Raw genomic sequence first — 26,321 nt, 5'->3', positions numbered from 1 at the left:
GAGCGCCGGGGCCCCGTGCGCCGCGGCGCAGACCTCTCGCGAAACAGTGTCGCGAGAGTTAGCAAGTCCCGCGCTTGCGCCTTGCCGCGGTGGTCCGTGGCGCGGTCGGAGCGCGAAGGGAGCCAGGTGGTGTGACGGCCGGCGCCGCCTCGAGCCCTCGCCACCATGAGCGGGACTTTAGCGAAGATCGCAGAGATCGAAGCCGAGGTAAGGGGCGCAGTCGGCGCTCCCCTCCCGGCCCGAGCATCACTTCCCAGGCGGTGCCGCTGCTGCGTTGTCAGGGCCCTGGCTTCCCTTCCCGCACCAGCAACCAGCTTGCAATGCCTCGGCCCCTACCCGTGCAGCCCGCCTCCCTGACCTCCCCCTCTGGGTCTGGGCCCCTCGCACTCTGCTTCTCCCACATCCACACCCAGTCCTTGGCCGGGACCCGCTCCAGTGTTCAGCGTATGTCTCGATATTTCTGTTTTTCCTGCTGTTCTCTGAGTCACACCGACTTCTGTTCCAGACCCCGCGAGGTGATCACGAATTTTAAAGTCTTGCCTTGTGATTCCTTGCCTACTCGCCACTCGAACCTTGATGATCCCCTTTTGCACGGCAGTGATTGTGTCGGTGAAAAAAAAAATCTGGAAGTAAATTGATTCTACCGGATAGTGTATGACGCCCGAGAAGTTCAGGGCTTTTTAAATTTAGTAAAGTGGTGATCCTGTTTTAGACCAGGTCCAGTAGAAACGAATACAGAAGATGGGTTTTAGTTCCATCTGTGGATAGGGATTGGAATGACCTTGGTGTTAACACTTTGGGTCATTTTTTCCTTCTGTAGTGAGGAAAATGAGCTGGATGGTGGGGAGAGTGAATTTAGAGCTCATTTGTTTGTTTGGGTGGAAAATAAATATATTATGTGTGTGGGAGGTCAGAGCTTAACTTATGGGAGTCATTCTGGCTTTCTGTTCTGTGGGTTCTGGGATTGAGTTTAGGTCTTAAGGCTTGGCAGCAAGTCCACTGACTCTTTGAGCTTATCTAGTTGGCTCTGGGTTTTCCCCTCCCCTCACTCTATTTTTTTTTTTTTTTGAGACGAGGTCTCTACATAGCCCTAGATATCCTGGAACTATGTAGACCAGGCTGGCCTTGAACTCAAGAGAGATCGTCCTCTGCCTCCAGAGTGCTGGGATTAGCCAGGCTTGGATTTTTCTTTTTGTAAAAAAGTATTTAGGTAAGCCAGGCGGTGGTGTCACAGGCAGAGGTAGAGGCAGGTGAAACTCTGTGAGTTTGATGCCAACCTGATTTACATAAGGAGTTCCAGGACAGTCAGGACTACATAAGGAGACCCTGTCTCCCCCGCCCCCCAAAAAGCCACAAACAAACAAACAAATAAATAAAATGACTAAAATGCAATGGGTTCACTGACATTGGTAGGACATAGAAGGACAAAACATCGTGCTCTTAGCTTTTGGGAACGTTTGGGATACTTTGTCTTTTCTGAAATGCTTCAGATTTATGGCTGTGATTCTTCCCTTATTAGATGGCTCGGACTCAAAAGAACAAGGCTACAGCACATCACCTTGGGCTGCTTAAGGCTCGCCTTGCTAAGCTTCGAAGAGAACTCATCACTCCGAAAGGTGGCGGTGGTGGTGGGCCAGGAGAAGGTTTGTGGTTCCATATAATTGTGTGTGTGTGTGTGTGTGTGTGTGTGTGTGTGTGTGTGTGTGTAGTTTCGGTTAAACTAATATGCGTGTGTGGGTGTGTATGTGTGTATTCACATGATGAATTATTTATTTTTCTGAATTATTTATTTTTCTTTTGAGACAGTCTCCCTGCCCTGGAACTTACTTATATACACCAGGCTGGCTTCAAACTCACAGAGATCCACCTGCCTCTGCCTTCCAAGTGCTAGGATTAAAAACATGAACCACTATGCCTAGATTCTGTGAATGTTTTTTGTTTTTGTGACAGGGTTTTTCTATGTAACAGCTCTGGCTGTCCTGAAACTCCACTCTGTAGACCAGGTTGGTCTAGCACTCACAGAGACCTGCTTGCCTCTGCCTCTCTGGTGCTGGTATTAAAGGCTACCACTATGTCTGGCTACTTTATTTTTACTTATTTACCTTTTGTTAAGTTGAGGTTGGTCTTGCTGATGTTGGAATTCGCAGTTCAGCTGGACTAGCTTCATCGAGCTCTGGAGACGTGCTTGTAACCCAGCAATGGGGCTATAGGTGTGTGTGTGTGTGTGTGTGTGTGTGTGTGTGTGTGTGTGTGTGTGTGTAGCTGTTGCTAGGCTCTTATGTGGGTGCTGAGAATCCACACTCAGGTCCTCATGTGTGCGTGTGTGACAGGCACACTGATTACTAAATCATCTCCCTAGCCCCATTGTTTTTAAATATTTAAAATTTATTTTGTGTGTGTTTTAGCAGGGCAGTTGGTGGTACAGGCGTTTAATCCCAGCACTCAGGAGGCAAATGCAGGCAGATCTGAGTTGGAGGCCAGCCTGGTCTACAGAGAGGTCTACAGAGGCAGAGGCATGTGGATCTCTGAGTTCAAAACTAGCCTGGTCTACATAGCAAGTTCCAGGATAGCCAGGAATGTTACACAGAGAAACCCTGTCTCGGGGGAAAAATAATAATAATAAAAAAAAATTTATCAAAGTTCATTTGTTTTTTTTTTTTCAAAGACAGGGTTTCTCTGTGTAGTTTTGGAGCCTGTCCTGGATCTCGCTCTGTAGCTCTGGATCCGCCTGGCTCTGCCTCCAGAATGCTGGGATTAAAGGTGTGCACCACCCCTGCCCAGCATATTTGTATTTTTTAAGCCTGACATATTTTTGTGGTACTGGGGATCAAACCCAGGACCTCATACATGCTAGGCAGATGTTTTATTATGGTCCCAGCCCCTAAGCCTGAAATTTTTTTACTTATATATTGTTGTGGTACTGAGGCTTGATGTAGGGGCCTTGTGCATGTTAGGCAGGTCTTGTACCACTGAGCTACATATCAAGTCCTTAACCCTGAAATCCTGAGTTATATTTATTTTATTTTAGTTTTCTGGTTTCAGAGACAACTAAATGTTATCCAAGTGAACAGTAGTTTTATTTATATATCATGCCCAGGAAAAAAATAGATTTATTGAGGTATGTACACCTATAGCTTTAGTGAGGTTGAAGTGAAGAAGCTGATGCTGGAGAATGAAAGTGGAAATAGGAGATTGAAGCTAAGAGAACTAGACTTAGGAATGCTGCACATCTGGCACACTTGCTAGAGAATGCCCACAACAGCTCTGAGTTCAGTCACAGCCGTCACTGAACAGCGAGCAGGGCCTTAGCTGGTTTAGTGCTGGCTGTGCAGGCGCGAGGACCTGAGCCCGACCCCAGCCATGGGAAAGGCTGCGGCCACAGGCTCTTCTGTTCCCAGGGCCAGAAAGCTGGAGGTAGCAGGGTTGCTGGGGCTTTCTGGCCAGGAGTGTAGCTGCAGGGGCGTTCCGGGCCTCAAAAAGGAATGCAGAATTGATCCAGGAAAGGATCTCATGTCCACCTCTGGCTTATACATGCATGGGCTCAGTAACGTGCGCGCGCACGCACGCGCGCGCGCGCACACACACACACACACACACACACACACACACACACACACACACACACTTGGGACTGAAGGCAGGAGGATTGGAAGTTCCAGTGTAACCTGGACTACTTAACACTTAAGTATATCCTATTTCAGAAAGCCTGATCACATTATTCCCAAGGGTAAGAGGAAATCCAAACCAGAGTTAAACATGGTGCCCCAAATCCACACCCTGCCTTTTTGGTTTTTTTTTTTTTTTGTTTCAGAGTCTCTCTATGTAGACCAGGCTGGCCTTGACCTCACAGAGTGCCACCTGCCTCTGCCTCTGGAGTTCTAGGATTAAAGATATATATCACTATGCCTGGCTTTATTTGTTTTGATATTTTAAAGTTTTGTTTGTTTTTGTTTTTTCTAGACAGGGTTTCTCTGTATAGCCTTGGCTGTCCTGGAACTCACTTTGTATACCAGGTTGGCCTCAAACTCACAGGGATCCTCCTGCCTCTGCTTCCTGAGATTGGAGATTAAAGGTGTACACTACCATTGCCCAGATGACACTTTCAATTTAATATTTTAAATTTTTGTATGTGCTAGGCATGGTGGTACATACCTTTGATCCCAGTACTAGGAAGCAGAGGCAGGTAGATGTCTGTGAGTTCCAGAACAGCCAGAGCTACATAGTAAGACCCTGTCTCAAAACAAAACAAAACAAAACAAAACAAAATAAAATAAAATGAATGTGTGTGGGTGTGTGTGTGTGTTTCTTGTTTGTATGTGCACTGGTGCCTTCATAGGCTATAAGAAGTAATCAAACCCCTTGGAACTGCACTTAGAGCTGCAGAGCCTGATGTGGGTGCTAGGAACCAAGCCTGTGTCCTTTGCAAGAGCAGTGAAGAACTATCTCCAACCCTTACGTTATTTTTTAGGGTGGGTCTTTTGCCTGCATGTATATATCTGTGCACCCTGTAAAGAGCGTATCAGATCAGTTGGATCCTCTGGGACTGGAGTTAAAGATTATTGTGAGCTTTCTTGTGAGTGCTGGGGATTGAGTCTGGTCCTCTGCAAGAGCAGTCAGTGCTCCAGCCCCAGAGTGTTACATTTTTGAGAGAGGACCTCAGATATTCCAAGCTGGCCTCCAAACTTCTGATCCTCCTGCTTTTTACCTCCCAAGTAGTGGGAGTACAGACATAACATCACCATACCTGGCTAAGGTTCAGTATTTTTTATTTTTTTATTTATTTTTTATTTTTTTATTTTTTTATTTTTTTGGTTTTTTGAGACAGGGTTTCTCTGTGTAGTTTTGCGCCTTTCCTGGGACTCACTTGGTAGCCCAGGCTGGCCTCGAACTCACAGAGATTCGCCTGCCTCTGCCTCCCGAGTGCTGGGATTAAAGGCGTGCGCCACCACCGCCCGGCAGGTTCAGTATTTTTTAGATGAATGCTTTTGTAATCTTTGGGCCTTAAATATTATACTAAAAACTGTTATAATTTAAGTAATAAAGGATTACATTGTTTTAATCAAGTACTGCATTAAATTGAATTGTGAATTTTATGCTTGAGTTCTATTTCTGAAGTAAGCCACAGAAAGTTAGAGAAACACTAACAAAAATATGAATGGAATTAGGTCAGTTGTAATGTACCCAAGGATAACTCCTGTTTTTTGGTGTTTATTGTTTTAGGTTTTGATGTGGCTAAGACAGGTGATGCTCGAATTGGGTTTGTGGGTTTCCCATCGGTGGGGAAGTCAACTCTGCTCAGTAACCTAGCCGGAGTGTATTCTGAAGTGGCAGCATATGAGTTCACTACTTTGACCACCGTGCCTGGTGTCATCAGATATAAAGGAGCCAAGATCCAGGTGAGTAGGATTTGCAGACCACGAAAGGAAAGAGATGCATGGTTTCCATTTATTTCAGAAGCACTTCCTTAGTAGTCCACAGTGTGTCAGGTCTATGCTTTTATTACCTGGCCCCTCATCTTTTCACAGTTGCTACGTTAGTTTAACAATAAAGTAATATAATGAAGTAGGGCCTATGAAAATCCATGAAAAGAGGACTATTGTTTTTATCTGATAATGAGGGAAGAACATCTGAGGCAGGGCTTTATGTACAAAGTGACTTTCGGACGTTGAGTCTTTTTAAGATTGATTTTATTTTATGTGTATTGCATATGTATGTGCGCCATGTGTATGACTGGTACATGCATCTCCTGGAACAGGCATTCTTGATGCTAGGAATTGAACCTGGGTCCTCTAGAGGAGCACCCAGTGTTCTCTCTCTCTCTCTCTCTCTCTTTTTTTTTTTTTTCCTGAGACAGGGTTTCTCTGTGTAGTTTTGGAGCCTATCCAGGAACTCACTCTGCAGATCAGCCTGAGTGCTGGGATTAAAGGCATGCACTTCCACGCCTGTCATGCACCCAGTGTTCTTAACCACTGAACTATTTCTGCAGCCCTTGGAAGTGACTCTTTTGAGAAAAGGTTTTATATAGTCAGTGCTGGCTTGAACTCCAGGTTTGCCCTTGCCTCAGCCTGTAAAGTGCTAGAATTACAGGTGTGTGATACCACATCTGGTTGGCAGGGTGTCTTGAAGTTAGCATATGTCTTTCTATTGCTGCAGTGAAACACCATGACCAAAAAGCAAGTTGGGGTGGAAAGGGTTTCTTTGGCTTACACTTCCATATCATTGTTAATCATCAAAGGAAGTCAGGACAGGACCTCAAACAGGGCAGGAGGAACATGGAGGCAGGAGCTGATGGAGAGGCCATGGAGAAATGCTGCTTACTGGCTTGCTCCATGTGGTATGCTCAACCTACTTTCTTAGGGAACCTAGGACCACCAGCCCAGGGATGGAACCACCCACCATGGGCTGGGTTCTCCCCCATTAATTACCAATGAAGAGAATGCTCGACAGTCTTGCTAATAGCCTGTTCTGATGGAGGCATTTTCTCAAAAATTTCCTTTTAAATAACTCTAGCTTGTGTCATGTTGAAATAAGACTAGCCAGCATAGCATAGAATTTGGCCAGCCAGAAAAGTAAAAGTGTACTTCAGACAGCTATCACACACCTTTAATCCCAGCACTCTGGAAGCAGAGGCGGACAGATCTCTGAGTTTGAGGCCAGCCTGGTCTACATAGTGAGTTTTCCAGGATAGCCAGGATTAGGTAGAGATATCCTTTCTTGAAACGAAGAAAAAAAAAAAAGAATTAAAAACAAGCAAAAAAACAACTGTACTGGTACGTCTGATAGTGATTTGATACCAGGTAGGAATAATGAGTATGGTTTCTGTAAAGGTAGGTTGAGACTGAATTTATAAAGGGCCTTTGTATATGGCTTAGGAAGCTGAGCTTTATCTGTATAAGACATTTGACATTTGAGATGTATTTTACTCTCTAAAGGCACCTGAGTTTCAATGTCTTGATCCCCCCCCCTTTTTTTTCTTTTCCGAGAAAAGTCTCATGTAGCCATATTTGAGATGTATTTTACTCTCTAAAGGCACCTGAGTTTCAATGTCTTGATCCCCCCCCCCTTTTTTTTCTTTTCCGAGAAAAGTCTCATGTAGCCATACTGGCCTCACATTCAGTTTGTTGCTAATGAGGGATGACCTTGGAACTCCTGACCCTCCTGTCTCGGCCTCTGAGGTGCTGTGATCATAGGCTTGCGTCATTATACTTGGTCTTAGACATCTTCCATGAAATATATGGTGCATATATCTGTAGCTCCCCCCTCCCCCCCCAGACTGTGTTTCCTCTGTATAGCCCTGACTGTCCTGGAACACACTGTGTACGGGGGGGGGGGGGGGGGGGGGGGGGGGGGGGGGGGGGGCGGCGGGGCGGCAGGCGGCGGCTTGCACTCAGAGATCTGCCTGCCTTTGCTTCCCAAATTCTGGGATCAAAGGTGTGTGCCACCACTATCTTGACAAAGATTTATTTATTTATGTGTTTTGTCTGCATACCAGAAGAGGGCATTGGCTCCCATGGGACTAAAGTTATAGATGGCTGTGAGCAGCTATCTGAGTGCTGGGACTTGAACTCAGGACCTCTGAAAGAGTAGCTAGTGCTCTTAACCACTGAGCTATCTCTCCAGACCAGTCATATTTTTTTATATAAAGAGTTTGAGCATAAAGAGTTTATATAAACTTCATATAGAGTTTTTTATGTACAGATTTTGTATCCACAGGTGTATGGGTGTATATGTGATGTGACTTTTCAAAGTTTTCTTATGCCCCTTCTTTACTTCCCTCCTCCATTAGTGAGTAATTGCTCATCAGTTTCTTGTCACTTCAGATTAGTTTACATGGTAAGAATTTTATGTAAGTGAGAATCTGTAAGGGCTACTGAGATGGTTAAGGTGCTTGCCACGAAGGCTGATACCTCAAGTTTGATTTCTAGAACCCACATGGTGGAAAGAGAGAATTGACTGCAGGTTGTCCTCTGACCCTTATAACGTGTCTTGCTCTCCTATTTTTATTAACTTTTTTATTTTAAAGTATTTTTAAAGTTGAAAAAATAGTACAGACAATTCTCTTATATTGCTCACTTGCTTCCCTTACTGTTAACATATTTTTTATTTTTTTCTTGACAGGGTTCCTCTGTAACTCTGGCTGTTCTGTAACTCAGAGATCTGCCTGCCTCTGCTTCCTGAGTGCTGGGATTAAAGGTGTGCACCACCACTCCTGCCAGTGTTAGTTAGCATCTTAAATAACCACAAAACATCAGAGATAGGTCAGTACTGGAGCAGGAATGTTCATTAAACAATAGACAGTAATAGAATTTCTCCCTTGTTTACACCAATATCTTTGCACCAGTCACTTTGGAAGTGAGTCTTTGTTTTTTTGTTTGTTTGTTTGTTTTTTCGAGACAGGGTTTTTCTGTGTAGCTTTGTGCCTTTCCTGGAACTCACTCTGTAGACCAGGCTGGCCTTGAACTCACAGAGATCCACCTACCTCTGCCTCCCAAGTGCTGGGATTAAAGGCGTGCGCCACCACTGCCCAGCTTTTTTGTTTGTTTTTTGAGACAGGGTTTCTTTGTATATCCCTGGCTGTCCTGGAACTTGCTCTGTAGACTAGGCTGGCCTTGAACTCACAGAGATCTGCCTGCCTCTGCCTCTTGAATGCTGGATTACAGGCATGCACCACCACTGCCCACCTGTAAGTGAGTCTTTTGAGAAAGGGTCTTGTTAGTTTTGGAAAGAATACTACAGAAATTATGTTGTGTCTTCATCCTCATGATGCCAGTGTGATTTAGTGATGTTGACTTTGTGTGTATGTATGTATGCTATGTGTTCCTGTATGTGTGTATATATGTGCACTTACTTGTGTGTGCATGTAGAGACCAGAGATTGAGATGATAATGTGTTCCTCTATTGCTTTCCACTTTAATTTTTTGAGACAGGGTTTCTCACTGAACCTGGAAATCACTGTTTTTTCTAGACTAGCTGTTGTCCATTGAACCCTGGGAATTCTTCCCCCCGCCTCTCACCTGAGGTTTTCTGTGACTTGCTTTCATGTGGAGTCTGGGCATCTGAACTCAGGGCCTCCTGCTTTTAAAAAAACAAAACAAAACAGCAAGCACTCTAACCTGCCAAGTCAACTCCCATCACTATTAACTGTTTTGTTTTTAAGACATATTCTTTGTAGATCTGGTTTTGACCTTAAGATTCTGCCTCTGCATCTGTTTGTGGGAGCTGTAATTGGTTTGATATTAATCTCTGTGAGTTCATTAAGATGGTGTTTACAGCCGGGCGGTGGTGGCGCACGCCTTTAATCCCAGCACTTGGGTGGTAGAGGCAGGCTGATCTCTGTGAGTTCGAGGCTAGCCTGGTCTACAGAGTGAGTTCCAGGACAGCCAGGGACCCTGTATCAAAAAACCGAGGGGGGGAGGGAGAGAGAGAGGGAGGAGAGGAAGAGATGGTATTTTCAGAACTTCTGAGTTGTGATATTTTCTTTTCAAAGATAGTTAATATTTCAGGGGAGATACTCTGAGAAAAATCCACATTCTAATTCTTACGCTCCCATTTTATTATTAAAATTATTTTATTTATTCATTTTTGGTTTTTTGAGACAGGGTTTCTGTGTAGCTTTGCGCCTTTCCTGGAACTCACAGAGGTCCACCTGCCTCTGCCTCCCGAGTGCTGGAATTAAAGGCGTGCACCATCACCACCTGGCTAAAATTATTTTATTTTATTTATTTTATGTAAGTGTTTTTATGCTTGTGTGCCTGTGTACCACTTGTATGTGTATTGCCTGCAGAGTCACAAGAAGGTGTTGGATTCTTAGCTGTTTAACCTTTCTGTACTGTTCCAGTTTTTTGTTTTTTTTCTTTTTAAGATTTATTTATTTATTATGTATACAATGTTCTGCATACATGTATGCCTGCCAGCCAGAAGAGGACACTAGATCTCATTACAGATGGTTGTGAGCCACCATGTGGTTGCTGGGAATTGAACTCAGGACCTCTGGAAGAGCAGTCGGTGCTCTTAACCTCTGAGCCATCTCTCCAGCCCCATGTTCCAGTTTTGAATGTGCTGGGGAACCCAGCATGCACACCTCTTCAACCTTTGTCTCCTCGTGGGGTCTGCTTTACAGCAGTCTTGGCTGCTGTGTCGCCCTGTCTAATGGTGACTTTCAGTTCTTTTTTCTGTTGCATTTGTTAATTGAATTCAATATGGAAGAGCTGTTCTTCATTCATTTATTCAATAATTTCTATCAATGTGGAGTCCTGGATATTTTATGTGTTATAATTCAGTACTATTAGCTGGCCAGTGGTGTTGCACACTTTTAATCCTGGCACTTGGGAGGCAGAGGCAGGCGAATCTCTGAGTTTAAGGCCAGCCTGGTCTACAGAGTTACAGGATAGCTAGGGCTACACAGAAAAACCCTGTCTCACCACCCCCCCTCAATAATTCAGTACTATTTTTACTCACATTTTACTAGCTTTGACCATTATAAAGTTCCTTTTATTGTCTCCTATGTTTTTTACATAAGCCCTGCCTTGTTTCCTTTTTCTTTTGGGATATGGTTTTATTAAGTAGGCAAAGCTGTCCTCAAGCTCAGTGACCTCCTGCATTGCCTCCTGTGTGTTGGGATTGTAGGTGTATATTATCATCCTCAGCAATACTGTGATTTATTGAACAAATTGAAAATCAGCAGAAATGATGCAAGCCATTATAAATTCAAGATTATGTAAGTGAGTGGTTGCTAAATGTCTTATTTTACCTAATCATGCAGTTCTGTCCAGTTGTTTTATGTATTTTGCATGTGTATATATAGTGTAGTATGTGTGTATCTGCATATTTGTGGGCATATGTGTGTGAGGGGTGTGGGCATGTGTGTATGGAGGCCAGAGTTTGATGGCAGGTGTCTTCCTCATTCATTCTCCAACTTACATATTGAGGCAGGGTCTCTTACTTGAACTCAGAGCTTGCCCATTCGGATAGTCTAGATAGTCAGCTTGCAATTGGAATTCCCTGTCTACCCCCAATTCTGGGTTATATATAGGCTGCCACACTCTACTGGTATATGAGTGGGTTTTAGGGATCTGATTCCAGTCCTCATAATTTTGTTGCAAATGCTTTTACCTACTGAGTTTTCTCTGCAGCACCTTGTTAGGCATTTTCAGTGACCTGAAGTATATGAATAACCTGTAGCTGACATTTAGTATATGCTAAGGAAATTAACATTCACATAGTCAACTTGTGAGGAAGATTGGATTTGATAAAATAGGTGTGGTGAGACACTCATAATTCTAACACTTAGAAGTAGGTGGAGGTAGAAGGTCCAGAAATTCAAGGTCATCCTCAGGTACATACTGATTTCAGGAACATCTTGGATTCCATGATACTCTGGGATCTCAAAATGTGGGGGTCTCAGATGTAATTAATATCATGAGCGTAATTAATGAATATTATGAGTGTAATTAATATCTTGAATGTAATTCATGCCACTGAATTGTGAACTTAAGAATGATTATAATTGCAAATACTATGTTCATTAAAAAAATAAGATGGAGTGTAATCACCATATATGTGTTATGAAATTGAAGACAGCGATGTTCTAAAATAGAAAGTGGTGATGGTGTCATGGGCCTATGAGGATGCTGGACTAAAGTCTATCAAATTGTGCAAGCAGGCAAATTGTATACTATGTGAATTATTTGTCAATAAAGATTTTATATATATATAAAAAAAAACGTGTGGTACCACCAAAAAAATGTGGGGGTCTCGGTGACCACCAAGCCTGGGAGAGTAATAATCTGAATGAAGCAAGGAAATCTGGGCTGGGTAGTGGTGGTACACACTTTTTATCCCATTGCTTGGGAGGCAGAGGCAGTGGATCTCTTGAGTTTGAGTCCAGCCTGGTCTATAAAGTGTGTAGCCAGAGCTACATTGAGAAACCCTATCTTAAAGAAAGAAAAAAAAGAAGAAACAGAAACTCCAGTTTTTTGTTTCCTATGTTTTATACATAAGAAACAACACCTAGGAAGCTGGTTGCTTTGAACTTTTTTAATTTAAAGATTTATTTTGTATTTTATGTCTATGGATGCTTTGTCTACATGTACATTTGCACATCAGAAGAGGGCATAGGATCCCATGAGACTACAGATACAGATGGTTGTGAGCTGCCACCATGTGGGTGATGGGAATTGAACTCACAACCTGGAAAAGCAGCTAGTGCTTATAACTGCTGAGTCCCTGGTTCAAACTTGTAGAGTCTAACACTGGGTAATTTATTTTAGGCATGTTTAAGTATGGTACAATTTGGAAAAACGTTTTCTGGTTTAACACAGTCCCCTGTGCACAAGGAGGTATAATTACATCAAAGCTTTTCTCAAAGTACACGTCACTTCTTCCATAAAGATGGATTCTGGAGATAGGCTGCATGTGTTGCCTTAAGGGGGGAGGGAAGGATCTGGTGTGGTCTCAGTCATACTGAGGTCATCTGGGCTATTAGCACCTCTGGTCCTACTTGTAGGAGCTTGGTGTGGCCTGGCCCTACAGATAGTGCAAGGACCGCCTAGGCTATTAGCCACCTCTGTTCCCAGCCTACTGGGCAGAAAACAGACAGCCCTGCATGTTTAACATTCCTGTATCCTTAGTGCCATCTGTAAGTGCAAAGACCTTTTTGTTCCCAACACAAAGAAAGGTTGGATTTGGGTCTCATAAATGTTGGATACTAGAGAAATACTGGTATCCAAAGGAGGATACTTGTTAGTGTGATTGTCTTTTCAGATTTATAACTGGTTGTTCCTTCTTTCCCCTGTTCTTAATCTTGTAGCTCCTGGATCTCCCGGGTATTATTGAAGGTGCCAAGGATGGGAAAGGCAGAGGTCGTCAAGTCATTGCAGGTGAGTGGTCTGGGGCTGCCGTCTGGGCATCCCATAGATAGCTTCTGTAGGCTAACACGGTTCTAGTTACTCACTCCCTCTAAGTTTTAGATGTTTCAGATAACATCTTCATTGATTTTTTTTTTCCAGTGATCTTTGTTCAGCAGAAATCCTTAATTTTGATAGATTCTAATTTGCCTTTAAAATTTGTTTAGATTTGTTTGATATGTATTGTTTATAATTAGTGCTTACCCTGCATTGTATGTATGTGCCCCACATGTCTGTGTAGTGCCTGGGGAGGCTAGTGAGGTGGTTGTATCCCCTTGAACTGGAGGTTAAAACGTGCCTGCCACCATGTGTACACTTTTTCTTTCTTTATTTCTTTTTTGCATGAATTCTGGGGACCAAACTCGGGTCATGATGCAGACATTTTACCTACTGAACTATCTCCCCGGCCTTGAAGGTGTTTTATAAATTCTTATCTTTCCTTAGGTTTTGTTGTTATTATTTATTTTTATTTTTGTGTGTGCTTTGTCTGTGTGTATGTATGGCTCAATGACTGTGGAGGTCTGAAGAGTACATTGGATTCCTTGGGACTGGAATTATGAATGGTTCTGAGTGGTAGGAACCAAATCTAAGTCCTTTGCTAGAGCAACATGTACTCTCAACCATGAAGTCATCTCTCTAGCCCCGGACTTAATATTCTTAATATTTATGACGCTTTTGGTTGCTGTGACAGGATATGTCACATAAAACATTCAAAGGAGGAAAGATTGACTTTGGTTTATTGTTTCAGAGATGTCAGTCCAATATGTCAGGGAGGACCTAACAGAACCTCTTAGATCTTTCAGAAGAAAGGGTGAGGGAACGAGAGAGGATGAAGGAGGGGATGGTGTAAATGACCAATAAATACACAAAAAGGTTCAACGTTGTTAGTCATTACCACCACTGGGAGAAGTCATTAAATACTGGTTAGTAATACCACTGACAGTTGGTAAGGCTGTGAAATACTTGGGAGTTTTTACTCACTGCTAATGGGAATGTAAACATTGGGACAACTGTTTTAACAATTTCTGGTCACTTTTATTTGATATGCAACAGTTTCACTGGTGCTTATCTAGGAAAAGTGAAGACATACCAACAGAAAGACTTACTTGTACATGACTGTCCCGTGTCCCCCACCACCACTACCACCACCACACACACAGTTTCTCAGTGTAACAGCTCTCTCTGGCTGTTCTGGAACTCGATTTGTAGATCAGGCTGGCCTTGAACTCACAGAGATCCGCCTGCCTCTGCCTTTGCCTCCCAGATACATGACTGTTTATAGCAGACTCAAATTATACTTCCAAATAGAAAATAATACCTACGTTCCTCCATAGGTGAGTAGCAGGTAATAGTTTACTCCTCAGTTATAAAAGAGACAAGTTACTGATAACATACACAATGGTTGAATATTAAAAAGTGCTAGAATAAAAGATTTGAGCAGAGAAGAATACATTTTGTTCCATTTATGTGGTATTTTAAAAAGTAAAACTACCTATGGTAATAGAAAGTGCTTGACAAGGAATAAGAGAAATGGTCTAAAATGGGTCCAACTTTTGGAGGGGATTTGAATGTTCTGTATATTTTGACGGACGTATTTTTGACCGTCTTCCATAGCATAGTTGGCCTTACTTTGTTTTGGTAGCTGAGGATGTCCTGATGTTCGTGCTGGGATTGCAAGTGTCTACTACCACGCCCATCTTGACTCTGTCTTGATGTGTGGTGATTAGATCATTAAGTCATCTGCTGAACAGCTCTAGTTTGTTTTTGTAAAGTGTAGTTTGCTAACCTGATGAAGGATGTTAATTGGGGCTGGGGCGATGATTGAGTGGTTAGAGCACTGCTGGCCTTGCAGAGCGTCTAGATATGATTCTCAGCTCCCACGTGGGAGCTTACACCGCTGTGTCTCCAGTTCCAGGGCATCTTCTGGCCTTTGTGGGATATTCAGGCTAACATTCATACGAACATTAAAAAAAATCAAACCAGATACATGACCGTAATCGTGTAATACAGATAATGTAATCTGGTTTTTATTTTAGAATTTATATATTAAAATATTATTTTAGAGTTTATTTTTTTAAAAATCTTTCTAAACTTATCTGTAGTTTATTACTCAGTTTATATTTTTAGTTTAATTGTCTTACTCATATATAAAGGATTGGCCAGTTTCCTGGGTGATTGTTTGATAACTTTAAGGCATGTACCGCAAATTGATAGCTATTATAAATCGTTATTAACCTTAAGCATTTTATGTGTATATAACAACCATAAAAACCTCAGTCTAGGGGCTAGATAGAAAACATCTCTGTTTGAGTTTTTGGGTTAGTAAAGGCTGTATGCATTCAACTTAGGGTATCATTTTTACCCCCAGTGGCCCGAACATGTAATTTGATCTTGATTGTTCTGGATGTCCTGAAACCCTTGGGCCATAAGAAGATAATTGAAAATGAGTTGGAAGGCTTTGGGATTCGCTTGAACAGCAAACCTCCCAACATTGGCTTTAAGAAGAAAGACAAGGGAGGCATTAACCTCACAGCCACTGTAAGTGGGGACGGTGACGTGGGCTAGACTACTGACTGGAGGGGTGGTGTGCCAGCGGATTCAAAGGTGCAGAAATTGGTCACGTTCTGCCCGTTTCTGACTCTCATTGAGATAATTGAGTCATCTTGTAATGACTGACAAGAAAGACAAGGTCATGGCAGGAAGCACTCTCACTGTGTGGTTTTTCAACTCGATTTCCGCTTCTTAGGTCTCTACCTAGGGTGTTACAGGCATTTGGAACAGTATTACCAGGAAGTAGTTGCCAGTATCCTGTGCTTTCATTTATTTAACATCGATTTATAAAGCATTTATATAACATAGATTTATGGAGACCAAAGATTAGTTTAAGCTCTGGAAGTGACGAAGGGAGGGAGCACGTAGAAGGCACAGAGTAGTCAAGACCCTCATTGCTGGGTAACTGAACACTCAGTGAGGAAAGTACAGTGTATTAGATTAATAAAGTGTAGTAGGGAAAGTGAGGAGGTTGTTTGTCCCCTACCTCCCCAGACGCATGTATCTCAGGTTGGCCTCAAACTTACTGAGAATGTAATCTCAGTAGATGAGAATAATAGTGAACTTCCTATGCTCCTGCTTCTGCTTTCTGAGAGCTGGGATGACAGATGTTTCCCCACATGCCTGGTTTCTGGGCTTTCTGGGCATGGAATCCTTGGCTTTGTACATTCTAGGTGAGCCAACTTCAGGACAGCCCCAGTCTCTAGGGCTACCAACCCCTCCCCACCAACACCACCACCACCACAGGGTTCTCTGTATACCCCTGGCTGGCCTTGAACTCAGAGATCCAGCTGCCTCTGCCTCCCAAGTGCTGGGATTAAAGGTGTGCGCCACCATGACGCACAGGGCTACCTTCCTCTGAGTGGTTCAGAGAAATCGTCACTGAGGTGACAGGAGACGGTCAGTCAGGTGAATATCTTGGGGAAGGGGTTTGTTGATGGGGAAGAGCCCATGCAAGTTCCTGAGATGGAACCATGGACGCAGCAGAGTGAAGAAACTAGAGATGAACACAGCCCAGGGCCATTTAGTGTGTTCTGACCCATGGAATAACCTTTTAAAGATTTTTTTCACTTTTACTTCAAGGGTGTGGGCTTTGCCCGCATATGTGTATATCACATATGTCTGGTACCTGAGGTTGTTTTTACTCTTTACTCTCTTGGGAGGCCCGCCACCCAACTCCCAAATAATCACACATAGAGACTTGTCCTTACAAGCCAGCCTTCGCTTGGCTTGTTTCTTGCCAGCTTTTCTTAATGTAAATTATCACATCTACCTTTTGCCTCTGGGCTTTTTCCTTTCTGTGTTTTTGTCTATCTTTTCTTGTTGTTCCGTGTCTGGCGGGGTGGCTGGCCCTGATGTCCTCCCCTTCTCTTGCTCCTCTTCATCTTTCTTTCCAGATTTCGCCTTCTATGTTCTCTGCCTGCCAGCCCTCCCTATCCCTTTTCCTGCCTCACTGTTGGCTGTTCCTTCAGCTCTTTGTTAGACCATCAGGTATTCTAGACAGGCACAGTAACGCAGCTTCACAGAGTTAAACAAATGCAGCATAAAGAATGCAGCACATCTTGGCATTATTAAACAAGTGCTCCACAGCATAAATGAATGTAACACATCTTAAAGTGATATTCTATAGCACTGGGGAGACTAAGAGAGGGCATCCACTACCCTGGAGGTAAAGACAGCTCTCAGCTGCATGGGAAGCTGGGAGCTGAAAGCAGGTTTTCTGCAAGAGCAGCCAGTGCTCTTAACTACTGAGCCAACTCTCCAGCCCCAAGTTAACTTCCTTAGTTTTTAGTGTTTTTAGTGTTTTCAGACAAGGTCTTTTATGTACCAGGCTGGCCTTGAACTCCTGATCCTCCTTCTCCCACTTCGTAAGTGTTCAGAGTCAAGGCATATGATACCACACCTGACTTCTGTTCTAATGATGGGATCCTGGCGAGCTTTTGTGTTGAATTGGTTGAAGCACTACAGTGAAGAAACCATCTAAGAGATGCTTACAGTGCTCTGGGAAGAACTGGTGTTGGCATGCAGTGGCACATCCCGTAGTTTGCCAGTTTGGAAGTTGAGGCAGGCACAACAGCTGTGAGTTTGAGATCAGATTGGGCTTTGTACCAAAACCCTGGCTCAAAAACAAGGTTTTGGCTAGGCCTAGTGGCGCACGCCTTTAATCCCAGCACTCAGGAGGCAGAGGAAGGTGGATCTCTAGGTTCTAGGACAGCCAGGGCTTTACAGAGAAATCAAGTCTGAAAAACAACAAAAAAGTTTTTCTTTTACGATTTTATGCATATGGCTGTTTTGACTGTGTGATACATTATTGTAGCACTGTGTACCTGGTGCTTGGAGGCCAGAAGAGGGTTCTTTAGACAGAGTCACACTGTGAAGCTATAGCTGGCCTGAAAGTCTCTGTGAAGATCGTATTGACCTCCAACTCAGAGTTCTGTCTTCCTCTGCCTGCTGATTCTGTTATTAAAGGTGTCCATCACCAAGCTAAGTGGAGACTGATTTAAAGAAAAGTGGGTGGGTGGGTGGGTGGAGGAGGGGGAGTGGGGGACACACACACACACTAGTGCGTTTTTGTGGAGATCTGAGGGGAATCTATAGGAGTGAGTTCTCTTCCCAGCATCTCACTTGAGCTCAGGCTGTCAGGCCTGGCAGCAGGCCCCTTTAAAAGCTAGAGCATCTCCTGACCTGGCCCTGAAAACTTCAGTTGATTTTATTTTATAAAATTATGTGTATGCTGGGCAGTGGTGGCACACAGTGCACACCTTTAATCCCAGCACTCGGGGTGCAGAGACAAGGGGGTCTCTGAGTTCTAGGCCAGCCTGGTAAGAAAGAAAAGAAGCTGGGCAGGGGTGGTGCATGCCTTTAATCTCAGCACTTGGGACGCAGAGACAGGCAGATCTCTGTGAGTTCGAGGCCAGCCTGGGCTACAAAATGAGTTCCAGGAAAGGCACCAAAGCTACACAGAGAAACCCTGTCTCGAAAAACTCAAAAAAAAGGAAAGAAAAGAAAACGTTTTAAGACAAAGTGGGAGAAGGACAACTGGAGAAAATTAGACTGGTGGGGACCGTATAAAGACAGTGTTTCAGATAGAAGGGGGGTGAGCAGGACCATATAAAGACAGAGTTTCAGGGAGAAGGGGGGTGAGCAGCTTCATTAGTTGCTACAGTTTTGGTCAGTGAATTAAGGCCTGAGAGTTTCTCAGAGTTCAGATTAACATAGGTTTAAGCTATCTTTCCCAAAAGATCTTCCCATTTATTTTGTCATAATATTTGAACTTAAGAGTTCTTTGAATTAGTGTGCTATAGCTGTTGTTAATGGCCCTGTTAGGTGACTTTAACAACAGGTTTACGAGGGTGGTTGTTCGGCTGATACTGAATTAGGTCTCTACCCTAATGACCTGTTCTAATTATCTCCTTAAAGATGATGTCATCAATTATTGTTACATTCTGAGATACTGAATATAGGACTTTAGTGTATGATATAGGACACAGTTTAGCACATTACATATCTACCTAGTAGTTTAGAACTTTTTTTAGTTATAGTCTACTGTAAATTAGTTATTCTAATCAGACCAATGTAATGAGTTCAAATTTTGGCTAGAATTTTTCAGGTCTAGTGCTAGGGATGTGGCTCAGTAGGTAGGATGCTTGCCTAGCATGCACAAAGCCTTGGGTTTAATTCACAGTACCACATTAACAGAGCAAATCTATGATCCAAGCACTTGAGAGTTACAGTTAAGAGGATCAAAGTCATTCCTGGCTACTTAGCAAGTTTGAAAGCAAGTCTAAAAAAAAAGTACACAGAAGCTGAATATGGCCTTTAATCCCAGCACCCAGGTAGAGGCAGGCAGGTTGATCTCTGAGTTCCAGGCCAGCCAGAGCTACATAGTCTCCCGGAAAAGAAAAGTACACACGGTCCCTCCGTCTTCCCTGATTGGTCTTTTGTCCTCTCTCCCTTCAGTGCCCGCAGAGTGAACTAGATGCTGAGACAGTGAAGAGCATTCTGGCTGAGTACAAAATTCACAATGCTGACGTGACTCTGCGGAGTGACGCCACCGCCGATGACCTCATCGACGTGGTCGAAGGGAACAGGTATAGTGTGTCCCCAAGACCGAGTGTGAAGCTGGTGAGGGAAACTAATGACAATGTATTGGGGATCCAGAAGAGGGGTGCCCCCCAACCCCGGTTGTACTGTTGTGCCGCCGCTGCCTACAGTGCGACCCTGTGGCCTTCCTTTCTATCCTCCCCTTGCTCTGCAGGTTGGTTAATGATGGCGGTGTTCCCTGTTGGAGTTACATGCTGTGACCAATGCTGCCTCTTTCTGTTTTGTTTTTGTTTTTTGTTTTTCGAGACAGGGTTTCTCTGTGTAGCTGTTTTGGAGCCTGTTCTGGATCTCACTCTGTAGCCCAGGCTGGCCTGGAACTCACAGAGATCCGCCTGCCTCTGCTGTCCGAGTACTGGGATTAAGGGCGTGCGCCACCACCGCCCGGCCGGCGGTATGCTGCCTCTTAAATTCTTTTGTCAAGTGGTAGTTGAAGAGAGGATCAGCCTGCTCTCTCAGTTACTATTTGAGCAATCACATGGGCCATCTTGCAGAAGTCCATGCATCCTAACTGGACAGGGCTGAAACCTTGTTCTGTGAAGCACTGCTGCTGTTAGCACTTGAGTAATTGAACCACTTGGTCCGAGTTATTCCTAACATTTACACCGAATCTTCTTAGTTGTTTGTTTATTTGGAGAATTTGACTCTGACTGAAAACAACTGCGTTAAGTTAAACAATTTACAAGTGAAGCAACTGAAGTCGGAAAAGTTGCAACTTGCTAATTACTAGTAATCTTAACCGTCATTTGATTGGACACTAGGAGTATAACATTGCTAAATGCTATACTTTAAAAAAAGCTTTAAAGGCACATACCTGTAATCCAAGAGGCAGACAGATTTCTGAGTGCAAGGCCAGCCAGGGCTACACAGAGAAACCCTGTCTCAAAACAAAACAAAAAACAAAAACAAAAAAAGACAGAAAATTAATTAAATAAATAAATAAAGAGTTTTAGTCTTTAAAAACTATCATGAGCTGTGGTTTTAACTCATGATTTAGTCTAGCATTGATCCTCAGCACTAGCTTAAAAGAAAAAAAAGGATGTTGTTAGAAATTATAGGTATATATGCCAAGCCGTGGTGCCACATGCCTTTAGTACCAGTAGAAACAGGTGGATCTCTGAGTTTGAGACCAGCCTGGTCTACAGAGTGAGTTCCAGGACAGCCAGGGTGGTTACACAGAGAAACTCTGTCTCAAAAAAAAAAAAGAAAAAGAGAAAGAAATCATAGGTGTGGTTCTGTCTCCCCTCTATCCAGAGACAGTCCTTTGTCCCTTGGGGACAAATACCCCTCGACCCTTTCCCTTGTCCCCGTCCCCCTCACCTCCTGTCTCCTTTACCACCACATCCTAGTCCCATTCTAACACAGACTTCCCATTTTCCTTCTCTTTTTATTTATTTTTTATTTTTATTTTTAAAAATTTATTTATTATGTATACAGTGCTCTCTCTGCATGCATGCCTCCACACCAGAAGAGGGCGCCAGATCTCATTACAGATGATTGTGAGCCACCATGTGGTTGCTGGGAATTGAACTCAGGACCTCTGGAGGAGCAGCCAGTGCTCTTAACCTCTGAGCCATCTCTCCAGCCCCCCTTTTCCTTCTCTTAAAAATTACATCCACAAGGTCATTTGCTGCTATTTTCTGCCTGAGTCAGAAAGCAGCCATTTTAACTTTTCTCCCCCACTTAATAAAAGATCTCTCTGGGAAAAAAAAAAAAGAGAGAGAGAGAGAGATCCTAGGCGTGTCTTTTGGGTGGAGGGTTGCTTCTGTGAACTGACGATGCTGATGACTTTTCAGAACCTCTGGCATGGGCCTCAGGTCGGGGAGGGAGTGCTGAGTAGTCAGCCTGTTTTGTCAGCAACTCCAAGTGAAAACTTCCTTTCTCTTTCTGTAGAGTTTATATCCCCTGTATCTATGTATTGAATAAGATTGATCAGATCTCCATTGAGGAACTGGATATTATCTATAAGGTACCTCACTGTGTACCTATTTCTGCCCATCACCGCTGGAATTTTGATGACCTGTTGGAGAAGATCTGGGACTATCTGAAACTCGTGAGAATGTGAGTCTTCACGACAGCTTCTGGGGCTTCTGAACGAAGTAGTCTGTATTTAGGATAATAGTAAATGCTTCCTGTTCAGGGCTCCCTTCTCAGATTGGAGACCGCCCTGGCCTGATGTCGGAGGTGATAGAGGGGTTCTTTATGTGCAGCATGTGACAGTGGGTCTTTTCTCTGTCTAGTTACACCAAACCCAAAGGCCAGTTACCAGATTACACATCGCCAGTGGTACTGCCTTACTCCAGGACCACAGTGGAAGATTTCTGCATGAAGATTCACAAAAATCTTATCAAAGAATTTAAATAGTAAGTATCATGGTCATGTGGTACTTCCTTTTCTTTTGAGTTACTGATTTCACTAATGGTTGTCATTCTGAGAGGAGGAGTAAAGGACCAGGTAACCGAGGCTTCTGGAAGGATTTCTTGAGTGTTTGTTCTCTCTCTCTCTCTCTCTCTCTCTCTCTCTCTCTCTCTCTCTCTCTCTCACTCACTCACTCACTCACTCACTCACTTTATTATGTATACACAAGAGGGCGCCAGATCTCATTACAGATGGTTGTGAGCCACCATGTGGTTGCTGGGACTTGAACTCAGGACCTCTGGAGGAGCAGTCAGTGCTCTTAACCTCTGAACCATCTCTCCAGCCCCCATCTCTCTCACTTTAATGTGACAAGGTCTCACTATGTAGTTCTGGCTGGCCTCAGCCTCCTGACAGTTGGGATTCTAGGCATGTGCCAACATGACTGCTTCCCTCTTAATGTTTATTTTTATTTTATGTGTATGTGTATATCCCTTAGTGTGCATGTGTACCACATGTGTGCAGAGCCCAGAAGAAGGCATCATCAGATCACTTGGAATTAGAGATATTTGTGAGTCACCCAGTGTGGGTGCTGGGAATCAAACCCGGGTCCTCTGCAAGAGCAGCCTATGCTTTCAGCCACTGAGCCGTCTCTTCAGCTCCCTCTGAGTCTCTTCTTAAAGCCATGCCTACCTAATTGGAGCAAGAGGAGTTCCCAAAGCCTCTTCAGCTCAGGAGTGTTTGCTGGGACATAGGTCCCTGCCATGCCCTCACTAATTCACCTTCCTTTTGGCAGATACTAATTTTAGGAGATGGAAATGGCTTAGTGGGTAATAGACCTGAGTTCAAATCCCCTGCTCTCACATCAAAGTTGGGCAGGGCCCCAATGCCTTGTAAGCCCAGCATTATGTGTTAGGAGACGGGCTGCTGCAGCTTTCCTTGGGTCTTCTGGAGAAGTGTGAGTGGACTTAGCTGCTCGGCTCTCTCTCCAGCCCCTGGTCCTTTTTTTGTTCTTGTTGGTTTGTTTGGTTGGTTGCTTGGTGGTTTTTTTGGTTTTTTGAGACAGGGATTCTCTGTGTAACAATCCTTCCTGTCCTGGAATTCACTCTGTAGCCCAGGCTGGCCTCGAACTCAGAGATCTGCCTCTGTCTCTGCCTCCCGAGTGCTGGGACTAAAGGTGTGCGTCACCACTCTTGGCTCAGCCCCGTTTCTTTGCTTTTCTTAAATTGACTATGGAATGAGAGCAGTCCCGTGATTTCTGAAGGCATTGGTCATCGTGTGAAGTTCCAGCATGCCACACTGCTGTGCAGGTGGCTGTGAGTGTTTGTCCCAGTTGGGAAGAGGGCTTTTGTCCACTGTAGGTGTGTGTCTTCTAGGAGCCAGGATGCTAACTCTGCTAAGGTGGCCCTGGGCACCCAGGGCTGAGCCAGCTGTTCTGCCGCTGACTGTCGTTGTTCTTTCCATGTAGCGCTTTGGTCTGGGGCCTCTCTGTGAAACACAATCCTCAGAAAGTGGGGAAAGACCATACACTGGAAGATGAAGACGTCATTCAGATCGTGAAGAAGTGAAACCGAGTCCCCGTCCGCTGGCCAGCTGCAGCAGTGGTCTACGACCAGTTCCCACCTCAACCCTTCTTCTGTCTTTGGCAGCCACTGGATTGGTTGGGACACAGGGATGATACGGAGACTCCGAACTGGAACATCACTTGTCTTTTTTTTTTTTTTTTTTGAGGTGGGGTTCCATTTATTTCAGGCTGACCTTGAACTCTATAGCCAAGGCTCTCCTAGAATTCTTTATTTGTCAGCCTCCATCTTCCAAGTGCTGGGCTTCCCAGTGTGGACCTGCACCTCAGCAACATTACCTTTCTTGCCTGGTGTCACTCTGAACTGTATAAAATCCCTGGTGGCTCATTGGCTTTGTGTCTTTGTCAGATTGCTGTGGGGTGAACCGAATGAGGAAAGGCCTGTGTGTGCAGGGAGGCAGCTGCAGAATGTGAACTAGCTAATGTGCCATGTCACCCCCTTGGGGAGGAGAGGCTGGGTTGGCTTTCTTCCTTTCAGGTGGCCTTTTCTCAGGACATTGGAGAGAGGAAGGAGATGATAAAGTTATCTGCTCATTTCCTCCAGTGCTGGTCTGTTTTGGAGGATAGCAGTTGAGTGGACTGCTGGGAGAAAGCAGTACTGGTGAAATTATTCAGGCCACTCCATGTAGTTAAAAAGGTTTATTTTGTGGGGTAACTCACAAATGAAGGGATAGACTACAGGGTCTGGGGAAGACATAGCGCAGTCCGGCTGTGTTCTCTGGAGAACTCTGTTCGGTCTACCTCTCGGTCCAGGGTCCCGGAACCAAGAGAAGGCGGTGCATCCGGATCTTGGGTCTTCAGTGCCCTCCCTTGGCTCCGCCTTGTAGGCGTGATCGTTATCGAAGCCTCAGTGCGGGTTGAAACTTCCAGACCAAAGCTGGAATGGCTACCCACTACAAAGCAGAGTGGGGTTGGAGTTGGAGGTTTTCTGTTAGCTATGAACCCAGAAAGATTGCTCAGCTTTGTAGGCCTCAGTTTCATCATGTGCTACAGGAACAATGCATTAACTGTGAGGCTGTGACTGCTCGTGGTAGAGGTGGCTTTGGAAGTGGCTTCTGAGCACAGGGTCAGTCATATTCTGTACTCAGTGTGTGTTGGCGCCTGCTGTTACTCGGCCCGTTTTTAAACCACTCACTGCCAGGCATAAACAGCACAGTTGGGTATAACCCCGGTCTTCATGTCACCAGACCTCCACACTAAAACTTGACTTTGTCCTTTGGCAGCCTCTTGTCAACCATGTAACGAGTGAAGGCAGGGGGCCATTAGAAGTGAGGCAGCTGTCGGGACCAGAATAGGGGTGTGGATACACGCCCTGGAAGTGGGCGGGACCAGAATAGGGGTGTGGATACACGCCCTGGAAGTGGGCGGGACCAGAATAGGGGTGTGGATACATGCCCTGGAAGTGGGCGGGACCAGAATAGGGGTGTGGATACACGCCCTGGAAGTGGGCGGGACCAGAATAGGTGTGTGGATACATGCCCTGGAAGTGGGCGGGACCAGAATAGGGGTGTGGATACACGCCCTGGAAGTGGGCGGGAAGGTTCATTAAGACAACTAGGGAGAACACGTGGAGGTCTGGGGAGATGGGTTTGAAGCTGATTGTTGTGATCATCTGAAGATGGTTGGCAGTAATCACATCATGGGTTAGTGAGAATGTGGGCCCATTGGTACAGAGAAGTCTAAACTTGCTGACTCGCTTGTCTGAAGATAGTTGAATGTGGTCTGCAGGTAGAGGAGGCCTTGAGAAAAACAAGAACAGGTCTGTCTTCAAAGGCCAATCTGTGAGGGAAGACGTGACCTTGCCCATGAACTCCCCTTTGCTCAGGCTTGCCCCCCTGCTGCCCTAGAGCTCTCCCTTTCTTTGGGTTCAGCACCGTCCTCAGATTGAGGTAGGTCTCACTTGTCTCAGGCTGATGCTTTCAGAATACAGACTAGTGTCTGTCACTGGGACATTCACTGATAGGTCTAACTGAAAGCCTGTCCCAACACTACAAGAAAGAATTGGGTTTCAGCGTTGTGGAACTTCTAGATAGATTTGTTCTTCAGTGAGAGCCCTAGTGAGACTTGGGAATCCTGGCCAAGCAAGATTGACTTTGCTTAAACAGTGAGCACTTGAGAGCAGCCCAAATCCTGTGCAAGGCCTCAGTGTTTTCGAAGAGGCCTTGAGTCCATCATTCAGTGACCCCTCCCAGTGGCCAGCCACACAGCCCTTGAGAAGTTTTCCTTTTAGCCTGGTGTAGCAAATGCCTAAAATTCTAGCATTTGGATAGAGGCCGGAGGGCTAGCAGGTCACGGTCATTTTTCATGACATGCATGGTTAAGGCTGGCTTTGACTTCATGAAATGCTGTCTCACCCCCCAAAACCAAACAAACACATCAGTTTCCCTTTTCCCTTCTGTGGGACTTGGACTTGATGGTTCTGAAGAGAAGACGCAGTTGGTGTCAGGAACACCGGCTGGGAATGTGTGGCCAGTGGTTGGGATCTGGGCCAGGTGTTGCCAGCCTCTTTGGCCTCTTACCTAAAGAATTGAAACTGAGGCCTTCCCGGCATTTGCACCAGAAGCAAGGGAACTTCATTTGGAGCAAAGCAATAGTGTAGACTATGGAGGGAGACACTGTCCAGGATTGACAGCAGGCTGAGTGAGTGGGAGTACTTGAGGACCCAAGGCTCGAGCCCAGGGTCTCAAGGTGTCTCAACAAAACAGGAGGGTTGGTTGCCAATGAGTGGAGTTTGGGGGTTCTATTTACTTTGTTTGACACAGGGTCTTTAGTCCTTGGCTGTTCTGGAACCAGCTTTGTAGACCAGGCTGGTCTTGAACTCACAGAGG

At 44.6% G+C, this 26,321-nt stretch overlaps 1 protein-coding gene across 1 annotated transcript; it reads left to right on the top strand.

Moving 5' to 3' along the window:
* Positions 1-49: 49 nt before the first annotated feature.
* Drg1 (developmentally regulated GTP binding protein 1) lies at positions 50-23,824 on the top strand. Its single transcript, XM_006972910.4, has 9 exons — positions 50-207; positions 1,520-1,643; positions 5,221-5,396; positions 12,809-12,878; positions 15,274-15,443; positions 19,416-19,546; positions 21,450-21,617; positions 21,797-21,919; positions 23,380-23,824. The coding sequence occupies exons 1-9, from the start codon at positions 166-168 to the stop codon at positions 23,477-23,479; spliced, it is 1,104 nt and encodes a 367-aa protein (XP_006972972.1). The 5' UTR covers positions 50-165; the 3' UTR covers positions 23,480-23,824.
* Positions 23,825-26,321: the final 2,497 nt, after the last annotated feature.

This window comes from Peromyscus maniculatus, chromosome 10 (assembly GCF_049852395.1).
Source record: "Peromyscus maniculatus bairdii isolate BWxNUB_F1_BW_parent chromosome 10, HU_Pman_BW_mat_3.1, whole genome shotgun sequence".
In the NCBI taxonomy this organism is placed as follows: domain Eukaryota; kingdom Metazoa; phylum Chordata; class Mammalia; order Rodentia; family Cricetidae; genus Peromyscus; species Peromyscus maniculatus.
The sequence above is the reverse complement of the archived record's forward strand: the minus strand, read 5'-3'. Positions and strand labels throughout refer to the sequence as shown.

Excerpts from the sequence above, each read along its gene's own strand:
- Drg1 (XM_006972910.4), top strand. The coding sequence starts at position 166 with ATGAGCGGGACTTTAGCGAAGATCGCAGAGATCGAAGCCGAG. Across the intron at positions 1,644-5,220 it reads TGGTGGTGGGCCAGGAGAAG|GTTTTGATGTGGCTAAGACA; the intron begins GTTTGTGGTTCC and ends TTATTGTTTTAG. Across the intron at positions 21,618-21,796 it reads TATCTGAAACTCGTGAGAAT|TTACACCAAACCCAAAGGCC; the intron begins GTGAGTCTTCAC and ends TTCTCTGTCTAG.